Raw genomic sequence first — 23,408 nt, forward strand, 5'->3', positions numbered from 1 at the left:
TCTTTTGCATTTGAGGCATTTAGCATGGGTCCCCCCCCCCTCCCGAAATGCAGTAAACTGCAAGTATAAGAAAAAGTAGTAGCATTTGACAAAAAAAAAAAAAAAATTGTTCCAAGGACCAGTTTCCCTCTTAAACTGGGGGGAATAAACTCCCCCTCAAAACAAACAAAAAAATACACATCTCTAACAAATGGTAGTGGTGATCACATTAATTATGACAGGAAGGCAGCAAGAGAAAGAAGAAAACAAAACTCAAGTTCCAGCTCTAATGCTTATGAACTCTTTCATCTCACAAAATGGGGTCACAGCTCTTTTCCTTACCTACTTTCACAGGGTTTTGTGAAGATTAAAGAATGTATGTCAAGCATAAAAGAACTGTAAAGTGCTATGCCTCATTACAGGTGCCACATAGGAATTAAATATGCATTATGCAGACACATAGTAGTCCATAATCCATTTCTATTCTAATTTACATTAGTGAGTGATCCAGTGATCTGGATCCAGTGATCCAGTGATTCTGCTTCTGATATTCTCATCTATTAGAAGAAAAGGAAACATTAGACATCAAGGTCTACAGAGGATTGCATCAGTTTCTTGTGTACTGCATTCTAGATGAGGGCAGTTTTCAAGTCTGTGGACAATGAAACCGATAGGCCAATGTTTCATGCAGGAGAATGGGATCATCAGTGAAATGAGCTTTCCATCCAAGGTTTGGGTGCAGGTAGCAGAAAGACTATTCTGATCTATCAAGTACCCTATCACGTCCAGATCATTCTAAAGAAAAAACCTGAACTATAACCGACAACTTAACCTTGGAACCATGTTATCTTACTTCCCATGTCCCACTGAACTGCTTTTACTAAATTTGTCCTTGGGGGTCATGGCGTCATCTTTCCTCAGGGGTCCAAAAACAACTTGCTACAATCTACGGAAGCACTGACTGTTGAAGACTAAGAGATGACATTCCCTCCCACCCTCTCAACCCTGTCAGTGAAGGGAGAAGGATGACATTTCTTGCAGAACTGAGTCAAAGAAAGGACTCTGCTCTTCTTGAAGAATTAAAGATGTTGTCTTTTGTGAGCAAAGGAAATCAGAATCACGGAGCATGTAGCTGGCTTTTTTTTTTTTTTTTTTTTTTACTTCCCCATGAATGACCTTTTACTATTCTTATTTTTCACCTTATATCCAAGTGTAGGAAAAACACAACATTCCAGTTTACTTGCAGTTCTATTAATTGAAGGTTATCAGCTTATTTCAAAAATAGTGGTTGGAGAACATAATCCTCTTGTGGTTTTAAGTACTTAAAACCAAACAAAAAATTAAAACCTTAAAGAAAACACATTTTTTTTTAAAGTCAAAAGAAACAGTAATACTAATTTTGAAAAGACTGTTGATGTCACTGTGGTTTATTGGTAAATACAAAGTATAGGCTCTTGCTTTTTTTTTTTTTCTTTGCTATTTTTTTAAAGCAAAGCCAAGGAGATTAGAAACCAAGTACATATATCTTCTTTAGAGTAGAAACATAAATTAGTTTTAAAAATTAGGCACTTAAAATGTAAATGTAAAATGGCATTTTTAGAAGTATAAACTATCATTCCACTCCTAAATTCCTCCTGAAATGTTTTTACAAACACAAAAGCAAAAGCACGGAAAACATTTCTAAACAAAGATAATTTCCTCTTTAAAAAACAACAACAAACCTGAACACAAATTCTATATGATAGACCAATGATTAAGGTACTGGGGGTAGGAGAAAAGAGCTTCTGAAATTTACATGTTTGATTAAAATATAAGCATTTAATAAAACTATTACAATAGCATACAGTAATATATCATAATGAAAAATATGTCAGGAAAATAATGAATTCTAGACTTAAAATTTTACTTTACAACAAGGCACTTAACACATTGAAACAGTACGGTAAATTTCCGAAAGAATGCAATTGGCTACCTCTCAAACCTTGTAATGCTTTTTCTTTTATGAATATACTATAACATAACCATACATTTTGCAGCATTAATCATTGCATAGGAGGTAAATTAAATAATGAATTCCAACTTGGCAACTAGATTAGCTTATGTTTACAGTTTCTTCTTTTTCTTTTAAAGGACAGTTTTAAATAATTCCATAATAAAAGAACTATTCTCATTCATGATTCATTTAGAACACAGCATAGTTAGATTAATGAGTAATAAAATAAATCAGAACTTAAAAGGTGTGTATCTGTATAAAAACTTATCTTTGGGTACCTTTGACATGATTTTCAGTGTTTAGGTATTGAAGTCAAGAGCACTTCTTAATAGAAGAAATATTTTTAGCAAGTAAGTCAAAGGAGTTAAATTATTGCAACACAAGGACATTAAAAAAATACCAGAAATATTTATACATACAAATAGAAAAGCCTTCAACACAGAGTATATTACTTATAATATGCTCCATTTAAAACTTGTAAACTCATTTATCAAGAAATTCCTTCTCACACTTCCTTGCACTACAGAAGTGAATATGTTAAGACCGGCTTAAATTTTTAAATAGTTTTACAGTGCAAAACAAAAACAACAAAGAAATAAAAAGGAAATGTTTAAAATATTGAAGAAACAAGATGTGAACTTTAAAAGAAACTGCATGAGCTCTAGCATGTAAAAAAATAAAAATAAAAAATAAGAAAGACTGCCAACCTGGTGTTTCAAAGTAAACAAAGTATAGGTAGTTATAAAGGGAGACATTAATGATTGTGATAATGAGAGGTAAAATGGTCTGCAAATTTTCTTTGATCAAATGGACAAGAGACCAGAATTGCAACTCCCTGGGATCTAAGCACATCTTCCCTTCAGGAAAGGTTTAAAATACCTTTAAAGTAATCCCTTTTGCATGATGCTTTCAAGTTACTGGCAAAAAAACCCAAAACAAAACCCCAAATAAACGTCTTTTAAAAACTTGAAAATATACTCTATAGTGTCAAGTTTGCGTTCCGAGTCACATAATGTATTTCCACGAGGGGGCACTGGTATACAGCAAAGAACCTTCTGCAAGGTCATCATTACACTAGACCAGGGGCCTGGGCTCGTCTGCCCAAAACAGCCTTCCTTCCTCAGCAAACCTCGTTTTCCAAGATGCCAGTAAATTAAACAACAAATTTAAAATACTTTGGGTGGAACCGGGAGCAATGTTGTATTTTCAGAGCTGCAGAGGAGCTCAAAAAATAGAATCTGAGAGGAACCCATTTTCCATTTAAAAGAATTTGGAACAAATATGCCATAATTTATGGGAATCATACATTATATTGTGCAGAAGGGCTAATTACAAGAAAAGCTTCAAACGGGAGCACTGGTCTACAAACACAAGAATAATGGGTAAAATCTTGCATGGTAATTAGCAAGGAAAAGGAGCTCCAAAATTTGACCATTTCAAAGGCAAGATAGTAATGTTTAAGTTTTAAATCACGAAGTAGCATGTGAGGTAAAGCCTCAAGTTTGCTTTGCTAAATGTAAAGGAGTTTCTCTATTTCTTTTATTTTCCCATCTTGAAACTTTGGTGTTTTTCCTCCTTCTCTTCAAATCACATGCTTCCTCAGTGTCTATTAGACATCTATGACACATACATGTAAGGAACACATGAGCAATAGTGTCTCCACACATGAGGTCAGAGAGGTTTTTAAAGTTCTTTAAAAGGTGATGGTATATTTTTTTTAAAAAACCGCATCACTTGACCAAAATGCAAGGTTTACTGTTTAGAGGGTCTCCAATAATTAACATATCATGATTCTTCAATCTTAAATACTCTTCCTTATTTAAGCTGAAGAAAAGTAGGTTATCTAGGACACTCCTGAATAAGGCTCTTGGGTCTATCAGGTTATGATGCTCAAGGAATATACCAATGTCAAGAGCACAAAACCCAGGCTTCAGTGTCAGATGCTTTTTCTAATAATCAGACAGCAGGAATTAAAACTCTGTGTTTTCGAGCACAACGCCTTAAGTATCACAGATGTCAATATTTAACAAATGAGAGAATTCTGCCCAAGCACATCTGGTAAGCTATAGATATATTTCTTATTGGTTTATTTAATAACAAATACCAGAAAACTCCTCGCGTTTCAAAGCCTGCCAAAGATATTCAGGATTTCAATTCTCGTTTTAAATAAGTAGATGAAGAGTATCTTTTTTTCCTGCCTTTGAACTCAACTACCTCTCCCCTTCAGTGATTCTTCTATTACCTAGGGAAAGAGCCATACTGCATACATACACAGAATTTTAGCACCAGAAAAATGACCTTTCTGAAAAGATTTATATTTGTGCTTCTCTCAAGCAATCTGAAGGTCAATTTTGTGTACCAAATCAAGGCAAACTAGTTTATAATGACAAATTAAGGGATATTTTTCATTCTCATGTGAAGGGAAATTTTCACCTTCAAAATAAAAGTAACTGCCCGTTTCTACCACATTGGCCTGTCTGCTGATCTAGTGTGGATGATTCTGTAACCATAAATCTTTTTTAAGAGTTGCTAGAAGTCTCAAGAAATGAACCAAGTGACCACATTAATCTGATCTGATTTTTAAAAATCCATCTTCTTTTTGTATCACCTCAAAGAACTTTAGAAACAGTTGTCCTCCTTTACTGAGTAGCTGTAACTGTCTAGAGGACTGATTCCAACAGTAGATTATAGTGCAGCACCGTGGTGTAATTTCAAGATCAAAGTCAAATTACTCAATTGTGGCATATGTCCTTAGGACCAGTCTATAAGAAGCTGAGTCTTTTGCTAAAAGGCAAGGATACATTACACTTTTGGATTCCATCTTGGCTTTTCCATAAAGTACAATGTAGCTAGGAAGAAAGAGCTTTCCGTGAAATGTGACCAACTGCATTTCTGAGTTCCAATTAGCAGCTGTCAAACAGAGCTCACCCAGGGTAGGACGGGAGAGAAACACAGGCTTGTTCCCCAAGTGGCATGAGCATACTTTCACATACATACATGTTTTCGGCCTGTGCTGGAGCAGCAGACTGCTCTGGGGGCGCCAGATGCAAATTTACCAGGCAGATAGCATATAAATGTATACACAAGGACCACTTGTTTAGCAGAAATAGCTCTGTGTTTCATAGAGATTTTAAAGTGAAATATTTACACACATAAAATCTGTGAGATGTGTCAAATACTTCCATATTAGATCACCTTTCCTTTTTTTTTTTATAAAATTATCATTTTAAAAAAAAGTAAAAGTGATACATAGTGCATTGGGTGGTAGCAGCAGTGCACATTCCCAGACCTGACCCAGACTTTCCCCATCACAAGGTGGAAAACAAAGTTCATCTCAAGTTTACTTACAACCGATAGATTTCCCCCTCATTAATAAGCCTAATGCTAAGACCACGCTCACATTAGGTTATTCTATTTACACAGTAGCTGTATATATCCAGATATTTTGTTTAAAACATTAACAAATTCTTCTGACCTTGGAGGAAAAAAAATCCTGAAAAAACTCAGTAGAGGGCTTTAGTGGATAAAGAATAAGGAAAGGAATAGTATGTTCTTTGGCACCTCTTTAACAAGCTCATTAGTAAAATCCCAGTTTGGGGGCTTGTCACCAATGAAGAGCTGCAGGAGAATATACCTTTCTCAGGATGAATAAAAAAACCAGTCAAAGGGTAATACCTCGTTCATCTTTCTAATCATTTACACGAAATTTGGTCCACTTCTTCATTTTGCCAGTCAGTTCTTCTAAAATAAAACCCCAAAACTATACCTTTGGTTACAGCGTTAACTCTTTTGGTATAAGAGCTGATGCCTTTGTTTTGCTCCTCAGGTAGATTTCTCATTATCTTCACCTATCTTCTGAACCCGTGAATACTTCTTGCATGAAGATTTAAAGCAGCCAGGGGGCCAGGAGAGTGGCCAGGAGAAGCAGCAAGGAATTGAGCCTTGTACGTTTTTCTCGAAAAAATAAAAGATGGGGAACCACCACGCTCGAGACAAGAAATTAGTCTGTGAAGAGACTTTCAAGTTCTGTAAAAAGTTAAAAAAAAAAAAATAAGAAGAAAAGAAAATTAGACCAATTTTCCATGCTTTGCATCCTATTTTTTTCTTAATTAAATTGTCATTCATTGTACCATAACAGAGAAAGCAGCAGAATCAGGATCACAAGGCAGTAATTGTCTTTTTGTCTTTTCCCTGATTCTGACATGTTTCTGGTTCCAGGCCTTCCCCCCTTTCCAGCTCATGCAAATTCCCCTGCCTGCAATCCCAGTAAGAGTAGAGGCTCAGGAACGGATGTGAGAGTTAGCCAGTAGAAATAGTTCTTAGGGTGCGTCAGCAGGTGAATCTGGGCTGAGGAAGATGGAAGAGTGAGAGGAAAGCTCACAGGGTGGAGCAAATTTAAGACTAAAGGTGAAGGTTTTGGTCTGCTGGTGTCAGGAGATATCCAGATGGAAGTATTAGAAAGAAGGAAGGTGGAAATGAGAGAGTCTACAAAATGGGAAGTAGAGCTACAGAGACAAAATAACCCATAGCATGGGCATCTATCAGTGGATGTCATTAAATGAGAGGTGGTGTTTAGACCTTTCAGGATTAACATTTGCTCACAAGTTATATGCATCGGACAATATGGCAAGACTATCCAGAGATAAGTCATGCCACACAGACTTACTCTTGGACACCAAGCACATATACCTGGACTAGGAAAACACAGAGAAGAGGAGGACTCATCCCAACTTGGGATCACAAGAAGAGAGCAAGAGTTAGGAAGACTTCCTAGAAGATGTGGCATTTGAGTTAATTCTTAAATATAAATAGAAGAAAAAAAAAAGGTTATCTGGGAACAGAAGGCAGCAGTAACAAATAAGGAAGTATATAAGAAGGGAAGCAAGAGCGCACAGTATCACCAAAAGATGTACCAAATCCAGGAATTCATGGACTACTTATTTTGCCTGACGTTTAAAAATAGTTGCTGCCTTTTCCTCAGAATTAAGTTTTTGGAGGGCAGGGAGCATGTCTTACCAAGCTACACTACAATGCTTCTATAGAGAAAGTCCCTGTATTTTATTTTTTAAAATATTTTATTTATTTATTCATGAAAGACACAGGTAGAGAGAGAGGCAGAGACACAGGCAGAGGGAGATGCAGGCTCCATGCAGGGAGCCTGATGTGGGACTCGATCCTGGGTCTCCAGGATCACACCCTGGGCTGAAGGCAGCGCTAAACCGCTGAGCCACCTGGGCTGCCCAGTCCCTGTATTATAATTTAGCATTTATACTTCTTCAACTCTGGTTTCGATTAATTGAATTAGTAAAACACCATGCTCTATAATTACACAGCACTTTTATCCTTGAATGTCATTTCTATTTGTGACATTATTTGTTTGAAGAGGCAGTAATGGGTAGATGTTTCAGGGAACTGATAGACCACACACATGAGTGGCATTGGTGGTTATTCCCACTAAGCTATCAGAAATCTTACTGTATGAAACAAGGGGCACTACATTTAAAGAAAACAAATCATCCAGGGATAACTTTACTGCTCTCACCTTTTCATTGGCCATTGAGTGGTACCACCAAAACAGCCGTGTTGTAATATAATAAGCAATGATCACATCAACAGTATAGTGTTCGTGTGCTACAAGAATGCAGATGATCCCAGCAGCACTCAGCAGCCAGCAGATTAAATGATACCACCAGAAGTGACGAGGTGAATCTAGACAGTAGAAAAAGTATAGAGTTAATAAGATTTCCAGAGATGAATTTAATAATTACAGTCTACATTAATGATCTTAAGTAGAATAATCTAAGATCAGGAAGTCACTGGAAGGAGAAAACTGATTAACCTCAAAAGTCACTGTCATTAGCCGGGATTTGCTCAGGTAGGAAGGGAGAAGGAGAGGGACCACTGGTAGCAGGTCTGTCTAATAGTCATTCACTGGGGAATAGTCATTCTCTAGACATTCTAGACCTTGCCCACTGCTAAGCTTTTCAGTAAGGAAGAGAACAGAATTGTTTATTAGGTTGGTTGGAATTGGTATTGTGGCCAGCAACATTTGCTTCTCAGCACTTTTATACTGTTATTGCTGATAGCAACTATAAACACTCCCTATACAAAACTGAGGATTCTGGCCCATTCACTTGTGGATTTTAGCCTTCTAGTGAGTCCACTTCTAGAAGGTCATTATGGGATCCCTGGGTGGCGCAGCGGTTTGGCGCCTGCCTTTGGCCCGGGGCGCGATCCTGGAGACCCGGGATCGAATCCCACGTCGGGCTCCCGGTGCATGGAGCCTGCTTCTCCCTCTGCCTGTGTCTCTGCCTCTCTCTCTCTCTCTCTGTGACTATCATAAATAAATAAAAAAAAATTTTTTTTTTAGAAGGTCATTATATTGATCGGCTTTAAGAGAGAACTAGAGCACTCATCAGGTGAAACAGGATCGCGAATGCCACAGCCTGCCCACACAAGCAGTAATGACACAGGTGTGTATGCAATCTCTGGTTCATCGCTAATAATGCTTTTCTTTCTTTTTAATGGCTGGTTTTTTTTTCTATTTTAAAGCTTTATTCGTTCACAAAGTAAATAATCTCACAAATTTATTTCATATTTACCTGTGTTTATATTCATAGTGATATTTATTTCTAAGTGCAGAACAATGGTAGAACAACAAAAGGATCTATATTTCCAGAAATTTTTTTTTTTAGAGATTTTATTTATTTATTCATGAGAGACACAGAGAAAGAGAGATAGAGGCAGAGACACAGGCAGAGGGAGAAACAGGCTCCACGCAGGGAGCCCGACATGGGACTTGATCCCGGTCTACAGGATCACGCCCTGGGCTGAAGGCGGCGCTAAACCGCTGAGCCACTCGGGCTGTCCATATTTCCAGAAATTTAGATGAAATACCAAATCAGGTATCATTCAAATGAAAAATATTTTTTTTTTGGTGAAAAAGCTGTTGCTCTTTTGGTCCCAATTGAAACAGAGAGATAATAAACCTGTACTTGCACTGGAAAGTCTGACTTTTACATTCTGAATGTGTTCCTTTATTTCTTTCCAGTTGGTTTATCCTGCCACTAAGTTCTAGCAGATAACTGATAGACTTCCAGAATTTTACAGCTGGAAGAGGCCTTACCCTTTATAGCCAGGTGGCCAGATCCAAGCTCCATAACTGTTCTGTTAGGCTAAGAATATTAAAAATTGAACCAACATTTAGAAATCAGAATGTTTCACTAAATATGCATTCTACAGACCTACAGTCTGCACCCTTCCCACACCAACCAGCTTCCTTTGCTTATAAGTTACCCGATATTTATTACCTTAGAAGTTAAAACTGTTTAACTCCTGATTGTGGGCAAACCCAAACCATTTTGTATTCGTTTATCCACAAGAAGCAAAGCTGAAGTAGATAAGGAGTAAAGAGGTGGGCTGAACGACCATTTTACTACTTGTGGAGCTGAAAATGAAGTTTTAGGAGTGGCTGGAAATACGAATACTGCTCTTCCACAAAAATATACTCCCAATTATGCTACCACTTTGGGACCACTGCACACTAACTGAGAACACTGGCTGACTCAAAGAAAACATTTAATTTAAATTATTTTGAAGTAGAAATGGGAAAATGGTAATCCCTTTCTGCTTTTCCATTTTACCATAGGGATAACGTTGAGCTGAAAGATGATGATACAAATATTAATTCACTCCGTTTGTCTGTGTGAGATCCTAGTCCTAGGTGTCATTGAATAATCTTACAGACAATGGACTTTCTGTTCCTTTATAAGGAACCTAGGTCCCAGGGATAGTATTTGCACAACTGTGTAAAGCCCCCCTCTGTAAAGCCTATAAAATGGTCCTGTTCCTGTTTTCATCTGTTCTCTTGATGACATTCAAATCTATTCATGACAACTGAGGAAAATAGGAAGGAGACCAAACAGATCAAAAGGCAGGAAAACAAAAAATATATGAAAGATACATTTAATTCTAGAAGCAGACTGCTCAAAGAAACCACTGGAACCACTGCTTACTCAGAACAATAACACATGGTATAATTTAGAAAGTGATGTTTTTTCCTAATTGCATAGGAAACAAGCACAAACATGGAATGCTCCATTTATGTACAGAACTGACTCTAGAGTTGGGTTTCTATTAAGCATTAGAGATTTGCTGTTTCATTTCTCACCAAAAACTAGAAAAATCAGAATATAGTTCTTTCACTGCTGTATATAAACTTAGAAAGTTTTAAAAACCTCAAGCCAAAATCATGTCGTGGGAAGAAAATCTCTCTACATACTGCATAGCCTTCATTAAAACATAAAAATAATCACAAGTTGCTTTGCTATTACTCTCAAGGAGAAAAACAATAATGAGCAATATACTCAAACTGTTCCTTAGCAATTTTATGAGATCAGACTACTTGGTTGGGTTCCCAAATATTCTAAAGAGAGCCAAGAAATTAACAGCATAACCTCTAGAGTCAGCCTGCTTGAGTCTGAATACCCTACCTTCTAATTACCAACTGGGGACTGTGGGAATACTTCACTATTTCTATGTTTACATTTCTTCTTTGAAAAATGGGGAAAACAGTGCTTCCCTTATGGGGTGGCTACAGGATTAAATGAGTTATTTTGCATCAGGGGCTTAGAATAGTGTCTGGCACAGAGCATTATGTCCCTTTGCCATTATTGTTAACATCGCTTGGTCTTTGGTTATTTAAAAAAATTGGCCTTCAGTTTCCTGGGGTGGTACTCTTCATTACTTTGAACCCATGACAGCTTTACTCCAGCATGCAACTCCTCCTCACCCTCATCTTTTTCTATAAGTTTCTTATGATTTTCATATTAGAGAGAAGCAACTATAGGCACCTGGGTGGCTCAGTTGGTTGGGCTTTTGCCTTTGGCTCAGGTGATGATCCCTGGACCCTGGGATCAAGCCCTGTGTTGGGCTCCCTGCTTGGTGGGAGTCTGTTTCTCCCTCTCCTTCTGCTGCTCCTCCTGCTTGTGCTCTCTCTCTCAAATAACTAAAATTTTAAAAGAGAGAGAGAGAGAGAGAGAGAGAGGGAGAGAGAAGTTCCTACAACTCAAGGACACCTCTGGACTGGAAAATAATTGATCTTACACATAGGGGGAACTTTTCCCAACAAAAGCTAGAGTTAGAATCATAACACAGATCACTCTATTGGCTCATCATAACCAACAACTAGGTATTAGATATGTAGACAATGACATTGGAAGAGATAACCCCTTGATACTGGTGCAGAAACAGACTCAGGGGGCAGCCCGGGTGGCTCAGTGGTTTAGTGCCATCTTCAGCCCAGGGCCTGATTCTGGAGACCGGGGATTGAGTCCCACGTCAGGCTCCCTGCATGGAGCCAGCTTCTCCCTCTGCCTGTCCCTCTCTCTCTCTCTCTCTCTCTCTCTCTCAATAAATAAACAAATAAATAAATAAACAAACAAATAAATAAAAATCTTAAAAAAAAAAAAAAAAGAAACAGACTCCGGTTTCTTCCTATTACCACCTCCCACAGTGTAAAGGTGAGGGTAGAAATAAGGGGAAATGTCCAGAACACCCTCCACCATAAAAAAGTCAGGTATAATGAAGGCTGTGCACTTGACATGCTACTCTCTGTACCCTAAGAGTGTAGGTAGCATTTATGAAGGAAACAACTCAGAAGTGACACAATTTTTACCAAAAAAGGACTCCATCTTTTTGGTAGAGAATCTCAACTCTTTGTAGAGAATCTCAACTCTTTGTCATGATACTCTCAAAGTAGAACTTAAACCTAAGACCCCGAGAAATCTATGGGACAAGATCTAACTTACGCACCACTGACAGATAAACTGATGTCCATACTGCTATTAGGAGAGGCTAAACATATTTGGATTAATGATAGGCCAAGAGAGGGTGGGAAAAGCAGGACAACAGAGCAGAAGACCTATGTCCTTCTGCTGGGCCTCGCCAAAATAAAATCACACTTCAGCCTAATATATCCTTCTGCTGGGCCTCACCAAAAGACCTCTTTCCAATGTTGAGTAAGCAAAGAAAGTTGAGATAAAGCTCTATAAAACACTGTGGAGTATACTGGAACTAAAGGCTAAAGGGGAAGGTTAACCAGATTTGCAAAAATAAAGGAAAAAGTATCACTCACTTTGAAAGGACTTTGACATAATGGATCTAATTAAATCAAACCCTCAGAAATCCACATTAATTGGATCTGCCAGGCAACTAAAATACAGACCTCATGATGAAGGAGACATTATAACAGCCATGAAAGTTGATAGGATACACAAGGATTTTGTATAATGGGGATTAAGCATATAAATATGGAAAGATACTTCACATTCTTGCCTCCATGTTGTTTTGTACAACAAAAGTGATCGATATTGGCAAAATGTTCCTTGAAGATGCCTATTAAATCATAGGAGTCAGCTAGAAAATGATGAAATTGGAATGGGACAAGAAAATATCTAAAAAAAGGGGAAAGCAGTAAATTATTTAGAAGAATGGAAGTTCATTACAATGGAAGTTTTGCTCCTAAGTCATTTACATTTGGCTTTCCAGTACACTGATCCTGTTTGCAATAAACAACACTGTGTTCTTCTTAGCTGCAACACTAAAATAGCTTTTCAGACCTTGAGAAGTTCTAACCAAGGAGGGAGATATTGTGGAGGCATGCTAAATCTCAGAGGATCCAAGGGTCAAGTCTTAAGCCTCCAGTGTCCAAATCACATAGAACTAGCGGAAATCATTTAAATACACACACACATACACACACGCAGGCACATACCTGTCTGTTTCACAGCTATCAATCCCAAAGGAATAAGGGTTCCCAACAGTTTCCAGGCCTAGGAATCCCTCCCATTGGTCAACAGAATGGGAAGGAGTTAGTACTCACATTCTTTGATGAACAAATAAGTAAGTGTCAGCACAACAGTGTGACCACTGAAGAGGAAGTCTCCACACAAGATATGGGATCCAGTTATGGACAATCCACCACCAGAAATCAATCGTAGAATCCGTTGTATTTTTGCCTGAGAGTCTCCGTTGAGCTGAATGACAAAAATATCAGGAAGAAACTTTACAAGCCAATAAAATCACACTTCAGCCTAATTTGTACGGTACTTAGGCTACCAGGCTGTGTTTTTTTTTTTTCTTTTTAACCTAAAAAGCCAAAAAGAGTCCAAGGGGGAAGCTCCTCAAATTAGGGTTTATTTGTTGCACTGGCAAGTTTTAGTGACACGTTTTAAATTATTCAGGATGTTACTATTAATATGTTATGGTGGTGGTGTGTCCTTGGGCAAAGCTTTTAAAAATATTAATAACCAATGACCTCACCACAGCTATGCACTAAAAAGATCAAAGCTACTTTCTTTCCTCTTTGTAGGGGGAAGTCAGGGTTTCGGATGGTTAATATTTGATTCAGCTGAATGCCACATTACTAATATTCTAAAGTGTATTCGGGGGACCTTGTGTTAAGTGGGCAGCCTAAAGTGTGCATACAGCTGTATTAATATCTGATCAAGACATTTACACTTAAGAAGGGGAGTTGCAACACATTACATAATTTAAATAGGTTTGAAAGTGACAGACTAGAGATGTATTGACAGCTTTAAAAAGGAATAGCTTTGCTCAGGAAAAATATCCTCCAAGGAAATAATCTGTGTGCTGTTGCAAAGTGTCAGAAGAGAGAGCTCCCTTGGACAACAGTGTAGAAGCCCCTAGAGGCTACAATGATGACAGGAAAAAATGATGGGCTAGGACAGGAGTTTGGCCCAATGGTCAAAAGTTTATATCTCATTAAAACTTAAGTATATAAGAAACAGTAGCAGACTGAGTTGGTCAAAATGGTAGGCATGGAGGGACACCTGGGTGGCTCAGCAGTTGGGCACCTGCCTTCGGCTCAGGTTGTGATCCTGGGATCCCAGATTGAGTCCCGCATTGGGCTCCCTGTGGGGAGCCTGCTTCTCCCTCTACCTGTGTCTCTGCCTCTCTCTCTCTGTATATCTCATGAATAAATAAATCTTTTAAAAAAAAAGAGAGAGAGAGGCAGAGACACAGGCAGAGGGAGAAGCAGGCTCCATGCAGGGAGCCCGACATGGGACTTGATCCCGGGTCCCCAGGATCAGGCCCTGGGCTGAAGGGGGCACTAAACCGCTGAGCCACCCGGGCTGCCCTAAATAAATAAATCTTAAAAAAAAAAAATGTTAGGCATGGAAAATTGAAATACTGAAACTTGGGACCCAGATAGAGGGTTTCAGATCAATCTAGTATCAGGTGAATAGACTTAGAAAATAAAAAAATGATAGTCAGAAATATAGTTAGGTAATAGTACACATAAGAAGAGAAATACAGAAAGACCACTAGGGACTATTCATTTGGGACCTAGGGGGACAGTTCTATGACATGTTGCCTTTTATACAGAATGATGATTCTTTTGGGCAACTGGTCCCTGAAGCATGGCCAGTTTAGCCATGATGGTGGTTAAACAGGTGGTAAAGACAGGCAGTATCCTGCCTAAGTGGATGCAAAGGGTTGAAGGTGGATAGGATGCTTACAGATAGATGGGAGGAGAGTCTGGGAGATTCAGTTAGCCTCTAAAGGAAGTGGAAAATCATCCTATCCATTACAATAGGAATCGGGACAGGATTCCTTGCCTAAAACATCACTATTGGGGAGCCTAGAACCTTCCTGATTTAAAAAAAAAATCATCTGGATCTGGAAAGCTTTCTGGTATTCAGATGACCCATGTAAAAAGGCAAACACACCATGACTGGTTGATAGCTGAGAATAAGACTCTGCAAGAGAAAATGGCATACCACAATTAGAGGGTAAGGTGAGAACTCATTTTCTCCAAAAGTTTACTTCGGGCAAGCCCAGGTGGCAAAACCAGAACATAGTCCTCAAACCAACATGCCAAGTAACAGGTGATCCTACCTTGAAAAGACAGGATCTAGAAGATTAAGTACTGCTGACAGAGTCATAGGACTCATTTCAGGTGTACCTCAGGAAAGGTATACTGCAAACTACGTAATGTGATATGCCCTTGATATGGAAGATAGGCTCTAACCCTGTGCTTTATCATATCAATCATAGTCCTTCAGGAATTTCTCGTCACATGGTACAAACAACTGTCAACACTGAGATCAAATTAAAAAGTACATATGCTGCCCAACTGCTGTGTTTCCAGTTTAAAAGGACACATTATTCTTCATTTCAAGTACATTCTTCATTTCTAATACATTTTTTAAAATCTGCTCACATATCCCAACTTTCTAAGGGCAGAAACACTTGAAGCCATCAGTCCCTTTACCTGGGATCAGATGGGCCCAAAGGTCTAAGCAGAAACTATTGCCACACATGCTGTCTTTTCCCCTCTTCCTTTCAGCAGAGAGGGTGAATGGAGATTTCTGATAGCATGGGATTCATTATCGATCCTATCATTGTTATCCTGTCAGTTCACATTCATTATAAATGCTAAATAGCCCCTCAAGAAAGTAAAAGAAAAAAAAAAGAGGATAGAAAGAAAACTGGGGAGGGTTCGAGAGGCTCATGGTGAGAATTGGGATTAATGGTGTCTTTTTCTAATTCACTGGGACCCCTATACCTCATCACTTAAGACTCTAGTTCCTATTAATTTCATTTTTTGGACACCATTTCTGTGCCATGACAGGCTATGGAACTGAAGTTGTAGACAGCTAAGAGGAGAGGCCTCAATCACAAGAGCAGACAGGTGCTCCATGTTCTTAAGTCCTTACACTGTCACCTCTGCACACCATGTCCACAGCAATAGAGTACAAGACAGTGCAACTTGGCTGCTGCTGAACCAGCAAACTCACCCTGCAGACTGTGCCTTCAGTTCAGAAGAAAAGTCCTCTGGGCACCTATGGCCAGGGTGAGGATATGTGAGCTTTCTCAGGGAAGGGACAATAGCTATCCCAGCCCAACATTCTTGTACATGGCAAAATGGCTTTGAGAACCTAAATCATTTCAGGCAAGTCCCAATAACTGGGCCCAAATTTATTTAAGCACTCTTCTCAGAACACAGATTTTATGACTTGGATTGGTAGGTTGAATCCCAACACTTGGATTGGTATGTTGAAGTAAACTGTAAGCAAAAAGATTTAGAGTGAGCCCTGAGGAATAGATAAGGGAGGAGCAGCTGGGAAACCAAAAGCCAAGGATTTCACCAATCTTGTGAAATCACTTGTGGTGATCGTATCTACAGAGTAACAAGCTGGATTAGGCATCGAGGACTATGTCGGACACCCTCCCACAGTGAGCAGTTTCAGCATACATGGTTCCAGCATTTCTCATAGCCACGAAGGGCATTCTATGAAGTCAGCAGCAGAGGAGGCAGGTGGATTACCTAATAGCCTTGTAACCACAAAAATCTAAGGAGCACTCAAAGCCCATGGCTGAACCACATTTAGAACACAATTCTGACTCCTGTTTTGTAACACCACATCACCTCCAGTCAAAATGATTTGTGTGTTTGTTTTACCGAACCATTACTCAGGCACCTATAGCCTGCTTCTACTGCAGGAAGAGGTCTTGACAACTGAACATGGGGGCTGATTAGCTAGGATGCCACCAGAGCTTCCATTGTATTTGTAAGCTTGGTTATCCAGTGGTACGTTTACTGATGTGGCTTCTGAAAATTGCAACTCTTCCCAGGAGGATAATCTTTAATTTACTTTCTTTCTATAATCATAGCAATTCATCTCCGCAAACCTCATCCATTACTAGGATGGGCTTGCCTTCTTTTCTGTGCCCATTTCTTCATTTAACACATAGCTTTGACCCCTTAGAAATGTTTACTATGTTTCTGAACTTCTCCCATGCCTTAAATTAGTTTCACTAAAAATCAGCCAATGTTTAAATTCAATATGTACACTGTTTTAATTACAGATACTTTCTGCTTTGATGGCTTTGGAAAATTATAGCTTCTCCAAACCACACCTATATTTGGTGAGGGAGACTGACTTCCTTAGAACAACTCTATTATTCCTTCCACCTTGGACATCTGCTTAGTGTTCAGTAAAATATGATGTTAGGCTTCATTCCTGTGTCCAGAAAGCACATGATTTGTAAGTTTCTTTTTTTATAAACCAGGGCATCCTGGGGTTTAAGATGATTAACAGCTCTCTCAAGAAATGACTCTACCTGGAGAGACTGTAAATCCTGCTTAAGACAGTTTCAGTACTCATTCCCACAATGTATCCAGCAAAAGGCCATTCTATCTTTCCATTTGCTAAAAACTTTGGGGGTCATCCTTGACTTCTTTCTCTTTTGCTCATGTCCAACTTATTAGCACAATTTGTTGGCCTTACCTTCAAAATGCATCCTGAATCAAATGACTTCTCTTCACTTCAGTGAGCCACAAGGGCTTAGAGGACCCACGGCCTGTACCACTTCCACCCTTCCCACCTCTCCTTAGCCAAGGGATGGGCCTCCTGCCATCCCTTGAATCCACTGTGACTAAGCTATTTCCTTGGCCTAGTGCTCCCCTCATCCACAGGGCTCACTTCCTCATCTCATTTCCTGCCCAAATGCTTTCTTACTATAGAAGCCTTTCTGATTTCTCTATACAGTTGTCTACCCTCAGCGTCCCATCACCCTTATGCAGCTTTTCTGTTCTTTATCTAATAGCGACCTGACTCATCATCATGTTACAAGTTATGCATTTAATTTTCAGTTATCATCCCTCAATATACTATAAGGTTTTTATTTTTTTAATTTAAATTCAATTTGCCAGCATATAGTATACCACCCAGTACTCATCCCATCAAGTGCCCTCCTCAGTGCCTGTCACCCAGCTACTCCATCTCCCCACCCACCTCCCCTTCTGCAACCCTTTGTTTCCCAGAGTTAGAAGTTTCTCATGGTTTGTCTCCCTCTCTAATTTTTCAAACTCAGTTCCTCTCCTTTCCCTTATAATCCCTTTCACTATTTCTTATATTCCACATGAGAGTGAAACCATATGGTTAGTGTCCTTCTCCGATTGACTTATTTCACTCAGCATAATACCCTCTAGTTCCGTACACATCGCAGGAATATAAGCTCTTGAAGAAGAACTTTGCTTTGGTCATTGCTGTTGTTATAGAGCCTGGCCTGGTACATAACAGGAGCTTAACACTTGCAGCCTGAATGAGTGCATGAATGAATAAGTGAGAAGGCAAAAAACCAGAGTTGAACACCCCACTGTAACTTTTAGTTAGCAGAAAATGAATTTCTGATGCACAAAGATACATATTTTATGAACATATTTGAACTTCTTCCCCCCAAATCCAAAGAGAAACAAAAAGTATAGGTTAATACCTATAAAAAGGTCTAACATATCATACAGCAAGCAGGTGTTCAATAACAGCTTTCTTCATCTCTACATGCTAACTCTGAGGTGCTTACCTTTGGGGCACACTGAAAATGCATTCCAGGCACAGGAAGAGTAGTAACGTACATTGTGATACAGCGATACAGGTATAAAGTTCCAATGATAAAAAAGAATCTACGTCCTACTATTGACCTAAAGGAAAAATAGGAATAGGGAAAAACAGGTTTACTCCTTGTTTCTCCTCCTAATGTAATATAAAACAACGTTTAACAGAATAAAGGATAATCAATACAGAGTAGCATTAATAGACCACAGTTTCATAGCTCAAAAGACTTACATGTGAACGGCCCACACCTACAATTCCATGGAGAGGTCACACTGCAGTTTTCAGAAACAAAGGTTCACCTATTATAATAAATCTAGGTGGGTTAGGACCCAAAAGGAAGATCTGTAGAGGGAGGACATTATAGTAGATTAAGGCTTCTAGACAACCACCTATACTTAAAAAGTCACTCTCTGCCAAAGAATTCAATGAACTGCTCTATGTTTTCAGTCAACTCACCGCATTAATAAAACCTTCTCTTGAGAGCATAGCAAAGGTATAAATGAGCCACAGTCACAGAGGAATTAACTAATGAACTAAGGTGATATTACATAATTGGACACATAGGGAAATGGGACAACTAATTTAACCTAGGTTATATAAGCAAGTTTTATTTGGAGACCATCCAAAAGTATCTTCACAACTTGGGCACGAACTATTTTGTCTATGACTATATAGATTTTCAGAGAATTATATTTTGAAAATGTCCAAAGCACCCTGTGCATTTATGGACATTTAATGGTAAAGCTGTAAACTGATCAGTTTACCCTTGTTTTGTTCAACCTTGATCAAAAAAGGTAAAAAAAAAAAAATCCCTTAAGTCCTTTTATACTTTATATTGGTGGGGACAGTGGTCTTGATTAACACCAGTCCCTGTCCGGTACCACTGAGTCCTAACTCCAAGGCAGTGGTTCCCAGTGGTTTTGACTTTGTGCACATTGTCCTCTGAGATGGGAAAGGCTCTCCCTGTTTGCACCACTGCCTCATGTGTATTTGAATGGGCTTCAAGGGTTCTGAGTGTCCTTATGTCCAGCTGAAGAGGACAACTCATTTTCTACTGTGTAATTAGGGGTGGGTCTATAAACTGGGTTCTGGGGATTCTGAAATGGGTGGGGTCCAGAAAGCCCCTAGAATTGATAGTTGTAACTTCCCTAGCACATAAACTGTATTACTACAGGTCTCTCATTTTTGGGGCTCTCAAACTTTCAAAACTAATACTGATAAAAGACTTCTGGAAAACTAGGCAGTTTCAGGCATGTGGCATATTTTTAGTTTTCTCTAAAGATTGTGGTCTGATGTGGATCAAAGTCTAATTCAGGTAACCGCTGGGAATTCTAATTTACAGGATTATGTACGAATATAATTTTAGTTGCCTGTTTCCAGTAGCTATTTTAAGAATATTCCAGGATTTCTGGGGTCAAAATATAGAGAAGAAAACTACCTAGACTATTAGATGAGGGGCACCTGGGTGGCTCAGTTGGTTAAGCATCTGCCTTTGGTTCAGGTCATGATCCTGAGGTCCTGGGATGGAGCCCGCATTGGGCTCCCTGCTCAGCAGGGAGTCTGTTTCTCTGTCAGCCTCTGCCCCTCCCCTGCTCATGCACGTGCTCACTCTCTCTTAAATAAATAAGTAAATCTTTAAAAAATAGACTATTAGATGAAAGTATTTTAGGGCAAGGCCATTTCTTTCAAAGGCTTGCCATACTAACTCTGTCGTTTCTAGTACTGAAAAGGAGTAAGTGATAATCAGTGCTGAGTTTCTCCGTTTGGTTAAGTGAAAAACAATTCACCCTTTGCTTCAACCTCAGACCCAGAAAGAGCGCTAAACTGTGTTGTGCTCCTTGCTGTTAGACAAGGTGAAGTAATAAGTAAGAATTATTATGAGTCAATTATATTCATTCTGGCATTTTGAGTTCAGCTGTATTCAGAATTGAAAATTAACTTAGAAGGTAAAATGTGCACTCTGCAACCCTATTTAGAAAAATAACCATTCCTAATTATTTTTCCCCCACAGCTTTGAAGGTGCTTTTACAAGACAGAGTAAGTAGGATTTCTCATTTAGCTAGGATTATTCAAAACAGGTTATAAAAATTATTCTACTAGTTGCTAAAATATGATACAATTCTACCTCAAAACTTAAAAAAAAAAAAAGGTATGATTTCCCCAACAAACCAACCTGAAAATGGGTTGTGATCAAAACAGTATAGAAATTAAAATGTGTGGCCAGCTATGTGACCAGAAGTTTGTTTGTTTCAAGGAGGTAGGGGTGGAAGGAAAGGGAGGGAGAGAGAATCTTAAGCAGACTCCATGCCCAGCACAGAACTGGATGGGGCTCGATCTTAAGACTCTGAGATCATGACCTGATCAAGAATTGGATGCTTAACTGACTGAGCCCCCCAGGCGCCCCCACAAGTTTTGACATGTGGCGCCCACACATGTTTTGACAGGGTAGTCAGGGAGAGGCAGCTCATAATAACTCTCTAGATGAAGGTTAAAATTGAGACTGTGATTCTAGATAGAAGCCAGTTACTTACCAGACCCTGGAAAATGTCTCTTTTCACATATAGATGAAGAAAACATTGGTCTCAGTTAAGGGAGAAAGCAAACATGTTTGGCCTAAGTAGGCTCTTTTATTTTCAGTGTCAGTTGTAGACACCAAAAAGAGAAACACTAATGTTCAACAAATCTTGTTTGTTTTTGGCATACCATAACTTAACAACTTTGGCAGTAAAAAGTTCTAGGGAAAGACAGTTGATAGGTGCCTTTTACTTATACATACTAAGGAAAATGTTTAGGAACAAGTTCAGTTTGTGGAACAAGGTTTTCAAAACTGCCAACGTGAGTTTGGGGAGTTCTTGGGCAAAGAGAGACTGAATTCTACTCTCAAAGTAGCTAGCAATTGAAAGAACAACATAGCATGAGTTCTCTCTTCTATAAATAATTTTGTGGCATTCATGCAGAAATCCCATTTGTGAGTTTTTGAACAGTATCGACTAAGTACACATAACATTTTCAAAAGCCTCAGTTTATGGGCAATGTTTTGATCAAACTTATATTTTAGGGACTTAATTGCTAGAATCTTAGTAGAGAACAAAACATCTGAATGATAAATGAGATGGAAAGGGAATTGAGGGGCCTTGTTTTTATAGACTAGCTGCCAGATTTCATAGGGAAGCAAAAATAACCACTTCAGAGTTATGTCCTATTTTTAAGTGCCTTTAAAGCAAAAGTACGTGGCTTTCCTACTTCCTGATTGCCCCTATTCCAAAACAGGGAGACTGAAACCAGTGAACTAAGGGCTCTATTATGGTGCCATGGGGAAACTGGACAGCACATTTACTTCGGAAATCTCAAACCCAAACCACATGGACCCACGTCTAAATTCAGTTTCTTACATTCTTGTGACTGGATTGCTAATACGTAAAATAAAAAGAAATGTAAAATTTGAGAACTCCTGAATAGAAGCAAACCTCAAGGAATGCTATTGACTATAGACTGATATAGTCATCACACTATGAGTAAGAGAGGCAAGTTCGCAGGCAACTCCATTCCCCACCTGTTAAAGGCCTAAAATAACAAAAGCATGATGAAGTGAATGTTATTCCTCTCCAAGCCTCTTGATTTATCATGCAGATACCACAGCACTGAGTTACTTGAAATCAGGAACTGCACCTTGAATTAATCAACTCTGAATCACCGACCATGATATATCCATAGCATCCTCATGGTTACCTCTCATACACAGTTGCTTTTTAAATGCTTATTTATTCAATGAGGTAGATCCTTCCATTGCTTCCTGTCATCAAATGCCTGGATAGGACTGAATTTATCAGACAAAACTGAGGAAGACCATTTCAATTACACATCTACCCCCTTAAATACAGACTTATGGCAAGCCCCATAATTAGTAGACCTACTTACTTGTATCTCAGGAACAGCCACTGGGTGATCCATAGTCCAACTAATATAATCCCATTTATTTCTGATACAGAAAATGCCCATTTTACCCGATCAATGTAATCAAAAAACTTGTCTGGTAGTGGAGGGCTGAGCTCCTTGGGAGGCACTCTTTCGTGTACAACTGTGATCATAACGGTTGTTAAGACGAGGTTGAAAAGAGCATACACGAAGGCAATACCTGTTTTCCACCACTCCAGGGGAAATTTGTTCCTTGATTCAGTGGGCATAGCAATTTGGATATAGTCTGGGTACTTTTTGGTGCCCTTTCGCAACCCATTGGATAAGCTCTTAGGTTTACTGTTGCCATTTTTGTTTTCTTCTTCGGGAGGCTCAGCAGGTCTCGTGTAAGTATTTGCAGGATCATTGGTTTGATTTTCCATATGTTCTTCAAGTTTTGCTGTCTCTATAATATCCATTGTTCTCCAATCTTCGGATCAAAAAGATGGTAAAGTTCTTGTTCTTTGTGCAAACTTAACGGTTTTAAATCTTTCTATTTCTGAGATCAACATGGATTCCTATAACTGATTTTGTTTCCTAGCACAAAAGGTAGAAGGTAGCCATCTGATTACTGTTCCCTCCATGCAGCTACCTGCTGTACACTCGCCACTTTCAAGAGGGGAAACCAATTTTCTTTTTCCCAAAGGTGTCACTATCCCACCTGCAAAAATAAAACAAAAATTATGTTCAGAAACCGTGCTTGTCCACTTGTCAACCATCCAAACAAAAAGATTGTCAAAATAAGGAAATACCAAAGCCATTTCTTTATATAAATATATTGTCAGAACATGGTTAAAGCTGTTGAGACGGAGTTTATTTATAAAATATTGCGTTGTTTTATCTTGGAATTCTTGTCTCTTTTTGAGGTGATGTCAGTATAAATAGGAACATTTTAATAATCAATTCCTTTAAAATTTCTTTAAATAGAAATAAGGATCCAACTTTGCAAACACTTCATCAGACACTATTACTTGTTGCTAACCATGAAGTCACAATAAGCTAGAACCTCTCTGGAGATCACATCACTCTTTCCTAAGACTGCAGCTTTTCTATGAACC

The 23,408-nt window shown here is 38.8% G+C and overlaps 1 protein-coding gene across 14 annotated transcripts in view; it reads right to left on the reverse strand.

Annotated features, from left to right (window-relative positions):
- Window positions 1-1,390: 1,390 nt before the first annotated feature.
- SGMS2 (sphingomyelin synthase 2) overlaps window positions 1,391-23,408 on the reverse strand; it is an 88,869-nt gene continuing 66,851 nt past the window's right edge. For all 14 annotated transcript variants that reach the window (XM_055342373.1, XM_055342382.1, XM_055342379.1 and 11 more), the window contains 5 exons: window positions 22,315-23,011; window positions 18,365-18,482; window positions 12,855-13,008; window positions 7,515-7,681; window positions 1,391-5,998 (listed from right to left, as the gene is read on the reverse strand). In XM_055342373.1, the coding sequence (XP_055198348.1) occupies window positions 5,795-5,998; window positions 7,515-7,681; window positions 12,855-13,008; window positions 18,365-18,482; window positions 22,315-22,769 (1,098 nt within the window). In that variant the 5' untranslated portion in view covers window positions 22,770-23,011 and the 3' untranslated portion in view covers window positions 1,391-5,794. The remainder of the gene's footprint in view (window positions 5,999-7,514; window positions 7,682-12,854; window positions 13,009-18,364; window positions 18,483-22,314; window positions 23,012-23,408) is intronic.

This window comes from Nyctereutes procyonoides, unplaced genomic scaffold (genome assembly GCF_905146905.1).
Source record: "Nyctereutes procyonoides isolate TBG_1078 unplaced genomic scaffold, NYPRO_anot_genome, whole genome shotgun sequence".
In the NCBI taxonomy this organism is placed as follows: domain Eukaryota; kingdom Metazoa; phylum Chordata; class Mammalia; order Carnivora; family Canidae; genus Nyctereutes; species Nyctereutes procyonoides.